Here is a 12,870-nt window from a genome sequence, read left to right on the forward strand (position 1 = left end):
ATAGCAAAAGGAAGTTTTTAACTTCTCTTCTGTAGGAACTCTGACATCTACATTAATCCATAAGCATTTGAGTTGGAGATGATATTTATAGACAGGAGGAAACCGAGGTACGGGGCAATTGTGACTTCGCGCTCAAGGTCATACAGCAGATTTGTAGCAGGGAAGCAACCGTATCGTGCCTTCCATATTCTAAAGCTTCTAACTCCCAGGAAGTTAAAGAAAAAACAAAACAAAAAGAGGTCGCGTGGAAATGATGCGCCTTTATGCAAGAATACCTCAGGTGGCAAAATGCCCAATCCACATGTACTTCTGCAAAGCTGAACTGGCATGGGCCTGCTCGGCTGGGGCTCCCCTTAGTGCCAGTCCCAGCTGCGCTGGAGAGGTAACCAGGGTCTGGTGTGGGAAGCAACACGACTGCTGCTGAGGATTAATGACTGTGGGTAAATTGGCAAAGCCCATTAGCTGAAGGTTAACTGAGTGAATAACAGGACAGCAGCAACTGATCAAATATTTATGCTGGGTATTCATTATGCACAACGCTTAACAGCTCTGTGTTGATTTGAATGGTCCACATCGCTAAATAATGTATTGAAACTAGAGACAGAGCAAGAAGCGGAGGCCATACAGTGGAGGGGCTCAGAGTGTGGCCAGGGAGTGGGACGGATCTGAGAGAGAGCCCTGGCTCTGCCATTTCCACCCACCATGTTTCCCGAACTGTAAACTCTTCGAGTTCAGGAGTTAACCTTCTTGGCAAAAACCCACAGCACTGAGCACAGCAGCCTGGACACACTCAGGGCTTCACAAACACCATCTGACACCCACAGCACTGAGCACAGCAGCCTGGACACACTCAGGGCTTCACAAACGCCATCTGACAGTTGACTGGCTGGTGGCATCAGCACTGCAAAAGGTCCTTGGGGGTATTCACTTAGGCTGGCTTCACCAGGTACAGGCACCTGGAGCTCTTCCAGCTGACGCTGCCCAAGTAGAGATTAATTTAGCGACATGACTACCCCCAGTAACTCCAGCCCCAGTCTCAGGGACTAGTCCCTAATACCAGACTCTAGACACATGAGGGATCACAATTCAGCCTCAACCCTGCTTCTGCTTCACGTCAGTATATGGGCTCCTTGGAAGGGATCTGGCTAAGGAAAGCAATGTCAGATTAATCTTATGTTTTGTACCTGCATACATTTCCTTAAATATATTATCATGGGCTCCAGCTGGGCTTGGGAAGCTACTGAATGATACAGTGGTATTTGGTGTTCCCATTTATACAGATCTAACATTTCAATAAACCACATTTTTCAAATACCAGTGAGAGCAGTAAGTCAAGGTCTGAATTTGGTCTATTGTTCAGTCCTGGTTGGTAAAACAGTCTAATTGTCAAGTGCTTTGGACCTGGTTGAATGTCCAGGATATTACGTGGATTACTGCAGCTTGTTTGTTTCTCTACAGTTGGTGATTTTTAATACTTTATGAGATGTCAGTAAATACATTTGGAGAGTGTTGGTCTTCCTGGATAACTAGTAACCTGGGAGCCCAGAGGCCTTTGTTTCTAGGGTAGGTCACTCATTCTGCCTCTACTTTGGCTCTTCCATTTGCTCCTTCAGTGGCATGAAGGAACATCACGTAGCACGCTCCCTGACCTGGACACGTACACCGACAACAACACTGGAAGGACGAGTGACAAATGCAGTGCTCAGTGGACTGTTTAGGGACATGCTGCACATGTGCTGAGTGCCACTGTGCACTGTAATGGTGATCTGCCACAGCAAGAAGGATCTTGGTGTCGCTTCTCATCGCGGATGTGGGGAAGGAGCAGCAAAGGAACTCTCCCCACTGCTGATAACATCTTACTTGTGTCCCTTTCTCTCCTTAGCTTGCCATGAAGCACAAATGTTGAGAAACTGCCTCTCCTGGTGACCTCTGAAGAGAAAATGAAGTTTGTTCAGCAGTTTTTACAAGAATTCTGGACCTCCGCTTGCTTTTTTTCCCCAAAATGTGGACATTTAGGTTATTTTTCCTTTTCAGATGTTAATATGAGAGAAAAGGTGTTGTGTTTATACGTTTCCCTAATAATCTTGCTAAGAAATGCTGCAAGCATCAGCTTTATTTTTTTCCCACTGTGTGTATGCGTGTGTCTGTATGTGTTTCCTCTTTAAGGCTTTCTCTTTTTTTTTTGGTAGTTTGAATATGAAATTCGGACCAAATGATATATTGAGCTAGGTCTAAACTGTATTTTTTTCCTGATATTAAGCAGGAGGACATTTTAATGTGGTGACGTCAGATGTTATTGTTCCTGGTTGGAAATAAAAGTCAAGCAGTGATTGGCTTCACTCAGTCTCTTAGGTACTCTTAATTTGAAGGTTAAGATTCTAAATCCTGAGACACAAATCTGTATTAGAAAAAACAATTGGATTTATCAGGGGAAACAGCAGTCTTAGATTTTGCTTTTTGTGTAGGAACTTTTTGCATGAGCCATCACCAGCATTCAAAAAAACAAATCAGAATCACAGACAGAAATCTACTTTCTGAGCTACAGTTTAAATTCTTCCATTACTTGTTTCCAGGCTGATTATTTAGAATTACCGTATAAAGAATAAAATTTTGAGATGAAAGACCTAAGGAAAAGCCCATTTAAAAACCTCTGTGCATTCATGAATGTTTCTTTGTCACTGTCCCAAATTACGGTAGCCGGTCTTGAAAAGAGCTTGGATTTTTATCAAGAATTGATTTGTCCAGATAAAGGTCTGTGTAAAGGATAATGTGAAAAGATACTACATTTTAAATCTTTTTTCTCTTTTTACAAAGTCATGCCTGTTTAGGGACGCCTTCATGATGTCCTTGGGAAATGGCCTTCGGTTCTTGGTATCTGATTTTTGGAGGTTTTGATGTTGTTATTGCTATTAATCTAATTTAAAGTGTGGGTTTCTTGACAAATTGCATTTCATGGCAATTGCAACTTGCCTGGTCTGACATAAAACAGCACAGTCATGAAGCCTTTACACTGCAGTCAGACTGAATGGGGTTGGTTCATACAGCTCCTGATTTTGTATCACTCAACACAGGCCTGGATTTTCAGTCTGGGAGTTCGGTTTCTTAGAAGGTTAAAATGCTAAATATAAAAGCTGTGCTTTGTCGTCCTGAAACAAGGAGGCAAGCTGTACATCCCAGATACATATGCTCAGCCTCCCGCTGTGATGCACTGATTTTTTTAAGCTGCCTGGATCTTCAGGACCCCTTTCTATTCCTTCCTACCCATTGAGGCCATGTGTATTGCAGGCTCTTACAGAGCAGCATATGATGACTTTGGGATTATTTATGCTGATCTAAATAGCTTAAGTTCTCCTGATAAAAGCATTCCCAGGGAGACAGAAAATTGGGCTATTGTGGGGAAAAATGATCTCAGTCACTATGTGTCAAAAGGGAGATGGGATTTGCCAGAGACAAAATTTCTGAATCCTCTTAGGGAGATGATCCAGTTCAAGAAAACTCTCTGTAAAATTTATCGGGTAAACTATATAAATGTACTCTAATATTTTGTACTTTTCTTTTGGTGTCTTAAAAGTTTAAAGAAGCCAGGAACTTGCTGTCTGGTGAGTACCATCAGAAGCATTTACAATTTCTAAGAAAAGCGGAAAATCTCACGCCGCATAGGTTTTCTTTGCAGGCCTCAGTATAGAAAATGCACGTGCGCACGCGCACACACACAGATATATTCATCTTCCCAAAGTGAATTCTAGCTTCAGATAGATAGTTGGTATAAATAATTGAAGTGGTAAGTCTAAAACGCCCCGACAATCAGCCAAACTCGATTTGTCGCCACGTATCTAACATCAGTGTTTGTGAAGCTGCTTCTAGAGTAGCAGAGGGCGAGGTCATAAGCATACTATGAAATGTGAGATTTTTTCCTCTCCGGTAGACTTGTGATAGTCACTCTTCATAAATATAAGTACTCCACATCTTGCCCTCTTTCCTCACTCTCTGCTTATCCTTTTAGAAGTCTTCTTGGAAATATCCAGGATTTGAAGAAAGCCTGTCTGCATTGTTTTTACCTTCCTCTATGGATTTGCTTCCAGACTGTGGTCATGTCCTTGACCTCCCTGTGTCCAAGTCCTACTACCTAGGCCTCTGCCCACAGAAGAGGCCAAAGAGCAACCCCAGTCCCTCCCGGACCTCCTGACTTCTTGCACAGGAGCGAGTCCTGTGATGACGTACATGAGGTTCTTTGCTATCCTTTTGTAGAAGGTGCTTCAATACAAAATATTAATACAATCTAACCTAGAGAAAATTGCTAAAATGACTCACATTATTTGGGACCAATTCAGTGGCTTGCTAAAATACATTTAATTTCTTTGTTTCATTTCTGCACCTCACTACTGAGTTTTGGAAATACTACATTTCAGTGAAGGATTTCTTAAATTGTATTGACAACTCGTAAAGAAAAGAGACTTCCCAGTGTTCTCACTTCTTCCTGGAATGTAGCTGTAGTATTCTTCCCTAGTACTATTAGGTACCTGTGTACAGGAAGTAGACAGTGATTCAGGTTAATGTTTCATATTGAAGGTATTTGTAAAATGTAACAAGATCAGTAGTTAACTTTTTTAAGCTCTGAAAAAATAAAGATTATGTGTTAGACTTAAAATTACAGTGAAATCTGTCTTAATACTACTTTTGTGGCTAACAAAGGTTATGCATTTATGTAAAATATTTACAGAATGCCCTCAATAAAGGATATTAAAGATAGGCTTCGCTTTTAAATTTTAGAATTGTGACACTGCTGATGTCTGTTGTACAGTTATTAATTCTTCAGAAGTTCCCTAAGATGTCAAATATCATTTTTGTTCCTTTCAGAGACAAGTAACACCTGCTCTGTGATTCACTAATACAGCAAACTCTAATTTTGTCATTAAATATTTGAACTCTGTGATGAAAGTTCGTTTCTCTCAGTTATTTGGGAAATCTCTCAAACACTACCAGATAGGTAGGCAACGTCACACTTTTGTTGCTAATGGGAAGACCCTGTGTGCCTCCAGGAGACATAAGAGTTGGGATTAGCATTCTGATAATATTTCTTCATGGACATTCTAATGGGAGAACTTGAAATGTAAAAAAGACTAAAGAATTAACTAACCTTAATTTAGACAATGAGCTTCTATCCAGCAAGAGTTAAGTTTTTTATTTTCTTCTCATGGGCAAAGCAGTTAAGCTGATTAGTCGTTACCTTTCTGCTGATATTAGTGATGTGCTCAACTCAAGTACATATTACTGTATGTGCCCTCATTCAGCAGACTATTTTCATGTCCTTTTAAATTGGAAAGAAGACTTGATCAAATTATGTCAATCTGTTTTTATGGGAAAGCAAATGCAACTTATTGCATCGCCATTTGCTTTCAAGGGAAGTGGCTTTGGTGATCGCTGTAGCAAAACAACCCTCTGTAGGTTGGCATAGACACAGTGAAGCAGGCAGACTTTGAAATATTTCCTGGGAGGACTGCAGGTGGAAGGGAAAGGCTACCACCTCCACTCTCCAGAGAAAAAAGGATAGAGAGATGGTTTGCCTAGATGAGGACTTGGCCTTTAGTTAATTAGGTATTTAAAGGCACCGTTCTTGTGAACTAATTATAAACCCACTGACTTGCAAAGATGACCTTTTCTTTCAGTATAATTTTTGTTAGCAATTATACCATAACCAGCTCTCAAATTTTGTGGGAGAATTAATACAAATGTATATTTTTTTAAATCAGTAATGCCTTTCCTTCTTGCTGTCAACAAGAACATGCTTAGAAAAAACTATAGTTGTCCCTCGAATAACGGGTTTGAACTGCCTAGGTTCACATATATGTGGGGTTCTTTTCAATAGATGCATACTACAGTACTACGAAATCCATAGCTGGTTGAATCCAGATTCAACCAACCACACATATGGAGGACCAACTGTAAAGTTATAGGCGGATTTCTTATTATTTGGGGGGTGACCCTTTCATTGTTCAAAAGTCAACTGTATTGACTTATCAATCATCATCTGCCTAAACAAGCAGATTGAGGGCAGGGTGAGACAGAAGAGGGAGGATAAAAATACCAGAAATAAATTTCAAACAAGTGCAAATGTTTCCATATTATTCCCTGATGATAGCCATCCTGTGTCCCTCCTTTCCCTGGCATGGGCAAACCTGGGTGGTAGCTGGACATATGTATGCACATCCACATATGCATACACACAGCCGGCATTAGAAAAGATACACGCACCCTAATGTTCATCGCAGCACTATTTACAGTAGCCAAGACATGGAAGCAACCCAAATGTCCATAGACGGAGGAATGGATAAAGAAGATACGGTATATATATATACAATGGAATATTACTCAGCCATAAAAGGAATGAAATACTGCCATTTGCAGCAACATGGATGGACCTAGAGATGATCATACTAAGTCAGACAGACAAATATCACATGATATCATATGTGGAATCTAATTTTTAAAAATGATACAAATGAACTTATTTACAAAACAGAAACAGACTTACAGATATTGAAAACAAACTTACGGTTACCAAAGGGAAAGCATGGGGGTGGGGGAGGGATAAATCAGGAGTTTGGGATGAACATACACTACTATGCATAAGATAGATAACCAACAAGGACCTACTGTATAGCACAGGGAACTCTACTCAGTATTCTGTGATAACCTATATGAGAAAAGAACCTGAAAAAGAATGAATATATGTATATGTATAACTGAATCACTTTGCTGTACACCTGAAACTAACAACACATTGTGAATCAACTATACTCCAATAAAATTTTTAAAAAGAGCTGAGCTGCACTCCTAGATTCACCTGAATTCTCTTAGTGACCCCTTATTGCCTACCTGGACATAGACTGGCAGGAGACAATAGTTCCAGGGGTCAGTGAAATTTGAAAGTGCCTCAGGTGGGCCATGATCAGAGCATGAGAAATACAAAGACTGAGACATGGAAGAAAGACACATCCCACCCACGAGGCAAGTCTTACTTTATTTCAGTAAACGTGAGTGTGCTAATGGCTGTCTTTCCACAAGATGATACAGAAGATGGATTTCCTTTAGGTTTGCTTTTTGAAAATCCAGGGAGTACATATACATAAAATGATTTTGTAGAGCCAGAGCCAGTCTGATGCAAAATTGATCTCTACTTATACATCACCCCCTCTCCCCGTTCTCCCCTCCACGCCCTTCGCCTTGCTTTCCGACATTTCTTAAGTTCAGCTTTAAGCTAACACCTCCTAAGGTGTTACCTGTATTACAGTGCTGGTTTATAGTGGCTTAGGGCAGTTTCTCCATCCAAGCTCTGTGTCACAGTTATTTGGGGAGGCTTTGGAAAATGTACACATTTTATTCCCAATTTTGCCTTCTTGTTGCCCCTAGTCATCTTGTCTTTTGCAAAGAAAATAAAATGGCTCCAGCAGGCCTGAGCAGTGGGGCACCTGGCTTCTCCAGATGCTTACTAGATTTAAACCAGCAAATTAAAGCCGTCAAGGGGGCTTCCCTGGTGGCGCAGTGGTTGAGAGTCCGCCTGCCGATGCAGGGGACACAGGTTCGTGCCCCGGTCCGGGAAGATCCCACATGCCGCGGAGCGGCTGGGCCCCGTGAGCCATGGCCGCTGAGCCTGCGCGTCCGGAGCCTGTGCTCCGCAACGGGAGAGGCCACAACAGTGAGAGGCCCGCGTAACACCAAAAAAAAAAGCCGTCAAGGAAATTAACATAATGTGCCTTTAAGCTGGATTACTGCTATAGTGTAACCTTCTGCCTTGACCCCCATTATATTTTCTCCCTTGAGCCTCATCTGGAGCCTCAGGATTTCCTGAGTCGGATTTTCACTTCCCAACCCCCTCCCACCCCTGAAGTTTTCTGCCACATTTTCTTCTTTCTGCTGATGAGTCATGGTCCTGGGCATTGCAGGTCTTTGGGGGGGCTGCTTCAGTGGCCTGTCCCACTGGGCACTGCAGGATGTAGGCTGGTTGGGCAAAGCCACCTTGTCTCCCTCAGTCCCACAGGAACCAGTGGACAGACCTAAGAGATTCTAAAATGACCACTGAGGTGCACTGTCACTGCGCTCACGTTTTGTCTATTAGGCATTTTAAATGCTATTGATTCTCTCAGAGTGGAGCTGTTCCTACAGAACATACATTCTTTTCCTGTCTTTAAGTGCTCACCCGTTCAAGGACGCCTGTTTCAGTGGGGTCTGGCCCCATCACACATTCATACCTGAATGTGTCAGAGGCTGGACAGGAATCGCCATTCCGACAAGTCCCAGGTTTCACTTATCAACATTGAATAGGAGCCTTTGTCCTATGACACTGTATCCCAATTGCTTTACCACTCGGATTATTTGTCAGATGACATGGAAAGAAGGGAAATGAGCTCATGAATTCTCAGCTTTCCCCTGAGAGCTAAAACATGGCTGGGATGGTTCACAGCTTCTGAAGAAAACTCCTCTTATATGCTCTGACCACGTGCACCAAGTGCTCTGTTTAATTATACTACTACATACTTGGTGATTGAAACCTGAAGCTTTCTGTTAGTTTTTCGTAAAACCAATCCTTTCTTCCACTGCCCCAGGAAGGAAAATCTGGTTCCTACGATCAAACATACTTTTTTATTCACAGTACAGTGGCTTCCTTCAAGGAGTTTTGCTTTTTTTACACCTGGAATTACAGTGACCGATACTGGTGGACGCCTGTACATTGGTCTGAAACGTTCCCATACTGAAATAGCCTCAGCATTCGGACAGAAACTGTGGGAACGAACAATGTGTAAACTGTGTCCCACCCCACACCCCCCGGGGACTAAAAATAAAGCACACCTTTAACTGGAGTGGACATGGGCAGGACGCCCCCTTGTGGTGGTTTACTGGAGGCAGCATTGCCCTGTGGTCCTGCCCTGCTTTGAGTTCCAGCTCCAGTCTTACCAGGTGGGTGGTCTTGGGCAAGTTGTTGACTCTCTCTGTGCCTGTTTTCTTAGCTTTAAAATGGGAGTGGCTATCTACTTTACAGGTTATCATAACGATTAAATGAAATAATGAATGTAAAGCCTTTAGCCCCGTGCCTGGTACATAAGGCTTCATGTACGTCAGCTCAGCGCTGGGCTATTCTCTGTGATGGATCCAAAATAAAGTAGTAAACCTTGCAGGCTGACGATGCCTGCCAGACCATACTGCTGGCTAGAAGAATGGACATGTTTTTCTTAAATCCATGTTGGTACAGGGCACATGGGCAGACATTCCAGGCCTCTTTGGCCATTTTTATGATCTATGGACATAGATTCCCTTGATATTTCATATATTCCAGCCCTGGGATAAAGGAGAGGCTCTGGTCTAAAGGCGCCCAGGGGTAGCCATTTTCTGGAGGAAATTTCCCAAAAGACTAAATTCACAAGAAAGAGGACTGAGAGAATTTGTCTTTAGTGTCTGTGGCATCAACTACAGGAATGGCAATGAGTGGTCTTATGGTCTAGGAGATTATCTGATATGCCCTTTGGGCAGCAATTCATACTCCTCTTTAAAAAGAAGTTCAAGGTTGGCCTACATATGTATAGCATTTCTTTTCTGGAAGCATCTTTAGACATTCAGCTAAAAGAAGGAAAGAAGACCCCAGAAAAACTATGATGGCAGCATACTGTTTCCCCACGACTGTCATGGTGCTATTATTTATGATGTCCAAGTAAACCCAACATGATTTGGGAAATAAGTCATTTGTAAAGGACCATCCAGGCAAGAAGGATCAGGCTAGTTATAACAATGGATCTGCCCCACCCCAAATCCCAAACTCTACTTTTCTAAAAATTACACTATGCATTATTTTTTAACAAATTGCAAGCCATGCAAGTTTCTTTATAAAAATCCTTTCTAGCTGAGAACCTCCTGGCTTTGTCATTAGCTTTTTGTTCTCAGGCAAATTACATAATTTTTTTGTGTGGTTTTTCACCTTTCAAAGGAAAATAATCTACACCCTGCCTGGCTCAGAGTCCCGGTGAGTAAATTAAGATGTGTGGAATGTGAAAGAGCTCTGGGAAGTACAAAGTGCTAAAGAAGTGTGGGTTATACACTAAAACCTTGATCTTCAACTGTTCCCACCCAGTGCCTAAGGGATTCCTTTATACACCACCCCCCTTTCCTCTACAGGTCCATCCTTGTAGTACTAGATGGTATCACTACCCCTCTCTTCCCTCTCTCTCAAGGAAAAAAAATTCCCACAGACAGCTGGAGGCTACTTGCCATCTGGGAAGCAGAACAAAGGCAGGAGTAAGAGACAGTCCCAAACTGCTCAGGGAAGGGGAAAACTGGGCTTAGAGGCAACCCCAAGGGAAAAGATTCAGAGCATTCCAGGGGCTCAGGGAAAGAACTCCTGGGCAAGTCTCCTGGATGCAGCTCACCCCAGGACCACAGGTAACTCTCGAGAGTTCTGACATCCTAGTATATAAAGTGCTCTCCACCCACGTGGGAAGACTGATTGAAAACAGAACATTTCAGGAACCAGTCAGAGAGGATGGACATACTCCTCAGGACCAGGGGCTACATGGAGGCACGTCCATGTCCTTACTGTGTCTGGGTGTCCTAAGGTAAGCCTGACATGAAGAGGGCCACAGAAACGGCCAAAGTCTTAGGAATTCACTGAGTAAATGTGAATGCAATGACAGTTATTCCAGAGAGACAGGATACTGATTAAAGGATGCGATCTGAGGACGTTCTTTCAGACACAGGAAAGACTAGACACTCTTCAGCTCCACTCACTGGGAGCAGCATTAATCCCAACTAGGGAAGACCGGGGCCATCAGCTCTGTTCTCCCCTTTGGCGTGTTTCACCTGGCCTCATTTTCCCTTTAGAAAAAGCAGGATAAAGGGCTAGAAGTGGACATAACTGTCTCCTCCCAGGCCTAATGCCAAGCAGGTCTCAGCCACCTACTCATGCTTCTGTTCCTCTGGGCTCCACCAGATTCTCCATGGTGGGTGAGTCCCCCCCCCTCCACACACACACACACACACACACACACACACACACACGCACGCGCGGCTGTCCTCATGCACATGCCACTCACCAGCTATGTTAGATAAGAGAGCTTGAGGACCCCACATGGAGAACGGGAATGCGAACCGCAGTCGATCCCCCTTCCCTGGGCTTCCTTAGGGCCCCTGTTTAGTTTTCCGCCTACTCAGTTTCTCCTCCCCGAGGTGGAACGAGTGTGGATGAGAGGCAAAAGGAGGCTGATGTTGCCACTGGGGGGATAGCAGTTAACTCTACCAAATACCATCCTTACAAAAGTGTGAGTGACAGGAAGGGGCAATTAGGGAAAAGGACTGACCCTTCTTTCGGAAGCCATTCAAACCCATCCTTCTCTGTGACGAATGGTCCAAGAGTAGCCTTGCCTGTGGGCAGATGTCAGCTTCTAAGCCATAATTCCACAAGTAAACCCACACAAGACACTGGCCTAAAATTTCATTGTAGGCTTTTTATCTAAGAAAAGCAAGCCTTGAATATAGTGCTCAGGTCTGCTTAAGCCTTCAAGAGTTCGATCCCCCTGAGTTCAGTCACGACAGGAAATAAATCCCACCTCATTACTCACTGTACTTTCACTGGCCTGGCCATCTTTCACTTCTCCAAAAATGTGAGGTTCTTTTGCACGTAAAATCTTCACATGCTGTCTCTGATGCCAAGAGTACTTCTTTCCCCAACTCTCCTCGTGGCCCTTCATTTCTCATCTATCAAGTCTACACTTAAATGTCTCCTCAGAAAGACCTTCCCTGACCACCACATCTCAAGGAGATCGCTTGCCTTTTCCTCTCACAGTATCCCTTCTTTCCTTTCATAGACCTGATGGAGACGTGTATTTATACGTTTGTTTTCTTTACTGTCTCGCCCACATCCAGCTCGGAGAGGTCAGGAACCATGTCTATTTAGTTCACCAGGTTGCATCAGGACCTTGGATTTACCAGGCACTTAGGACACTCTTATTACATAAATGAACCAGTCCTCCACTTAAAGCCCCCATGCAGGACCAGTAGGAGTTCACAGAAAAAAAAAAAAAATCCAAATACCTAAACACATGAAAAGATATTAGCCTCACTCACAGTTAGATGACACTTGGTAATCAAATACTATTGAAGAAGACCACATTTTTGAAGGCAAATTGTCAACATTTCTCAAGATTCTCATCACTTGAACCTGCCCCCCTAACTCAGCCACACCTCCAGGCTCGTGCTCTGCTGGTCTTCAACCACCAGCTTTTCTCGACCACCCACACTGTATCCACACTCAGATCGCTGTTTCTTAGCTCACCCTCATTAAAGCAGCTGAATTACAGTAAGTTTCTCCAGCTCTGGAAGACGGAAAGCAGTTATCGGGGGTGAGTTAATTCCCCAAAACAAATAAAATAAATACACTCTGTTTTTGTGTTTCTGTTCTATATTGGGTGTAGTCAGGTACTCCACTGCTCCCATTCACCTTCTGCGGCAATGCATTCTCCTTGACTCTAGTACTTTCCTATTCTTTAGGAATAATGCTTTTCTAAGCATTAACTGTGGTATTGGGCAACCCTCTTATTCTTCTACACCAGTTATCAGTTAACTGTCTCTCAGTTCCAAATCCACACTTTTTTGCTCTACTGTGTGATGCTGGAGCTGGACTCTGTGAACATTGCACCTGCTGCTTTTGGACCCCTGAGCAATTAACCACTTTTAACTAATTAGTGATTACTGATGTTAAATTCTGTCTATTCCAATAACTGGCATGGTTTATTTTTCCTGCCTGATATAACATCTCAGTAGATTCTCAGGCAACTGGGCACAGCATCTGTTCCGGCCTGTAATCATTCTCCCCAAGTCTCTTTTGGC

The 12,870-nt window shown here is 43.1% G+C and overlaps 1 protein-coding gene across 3 annotated transcripts in view; it reads left to right on the plus strand.

Annotated features, from left to right (window-relative positions):
- STXBP6 (syntaxin binding protein 6) overlaps nucleotides 1-4,938 on the plus strand; it is a 280,707-nt gene extending 275,769 nt beyond the window's left edge. For all 3 annotated transcript variants that reach the window (XM_060167954.1, XM_060167946.1, XM_060167937.1), the window contains one exon: nucleotides 1,883-4,938. In XM_060167954.1, the coding sequence (XP_060023937.1) occupies nucleotides 1,883-1,906 (24 nt within the window). In that variant the 3' untranslated portion in view covers nucleotides 1,907-4,938. The remainder of the gene's footprint in view (nucleotides 1-1,882) is intronic.
- Nucleotides 4,939-12,870: the final 7,932 nt, after the last annotated feature.

The sequence above is a fragment of the Lagenorhynchus albirostris genome, chromosome 1 (assembly GCF_949774975.1).
Source record: "Lagenorhynchus albirostris chromosome 1, mLagAlb1.1, whole genome shotgun sequence".
In the NCBI taxonomy this organism is placed as follows: Eukaryota; Metazoa; Chordata; class Mammalia; order Artiodactyla; family Delphinidae; genus Lagenorhynchus; species Lagenorhynchus albirostris.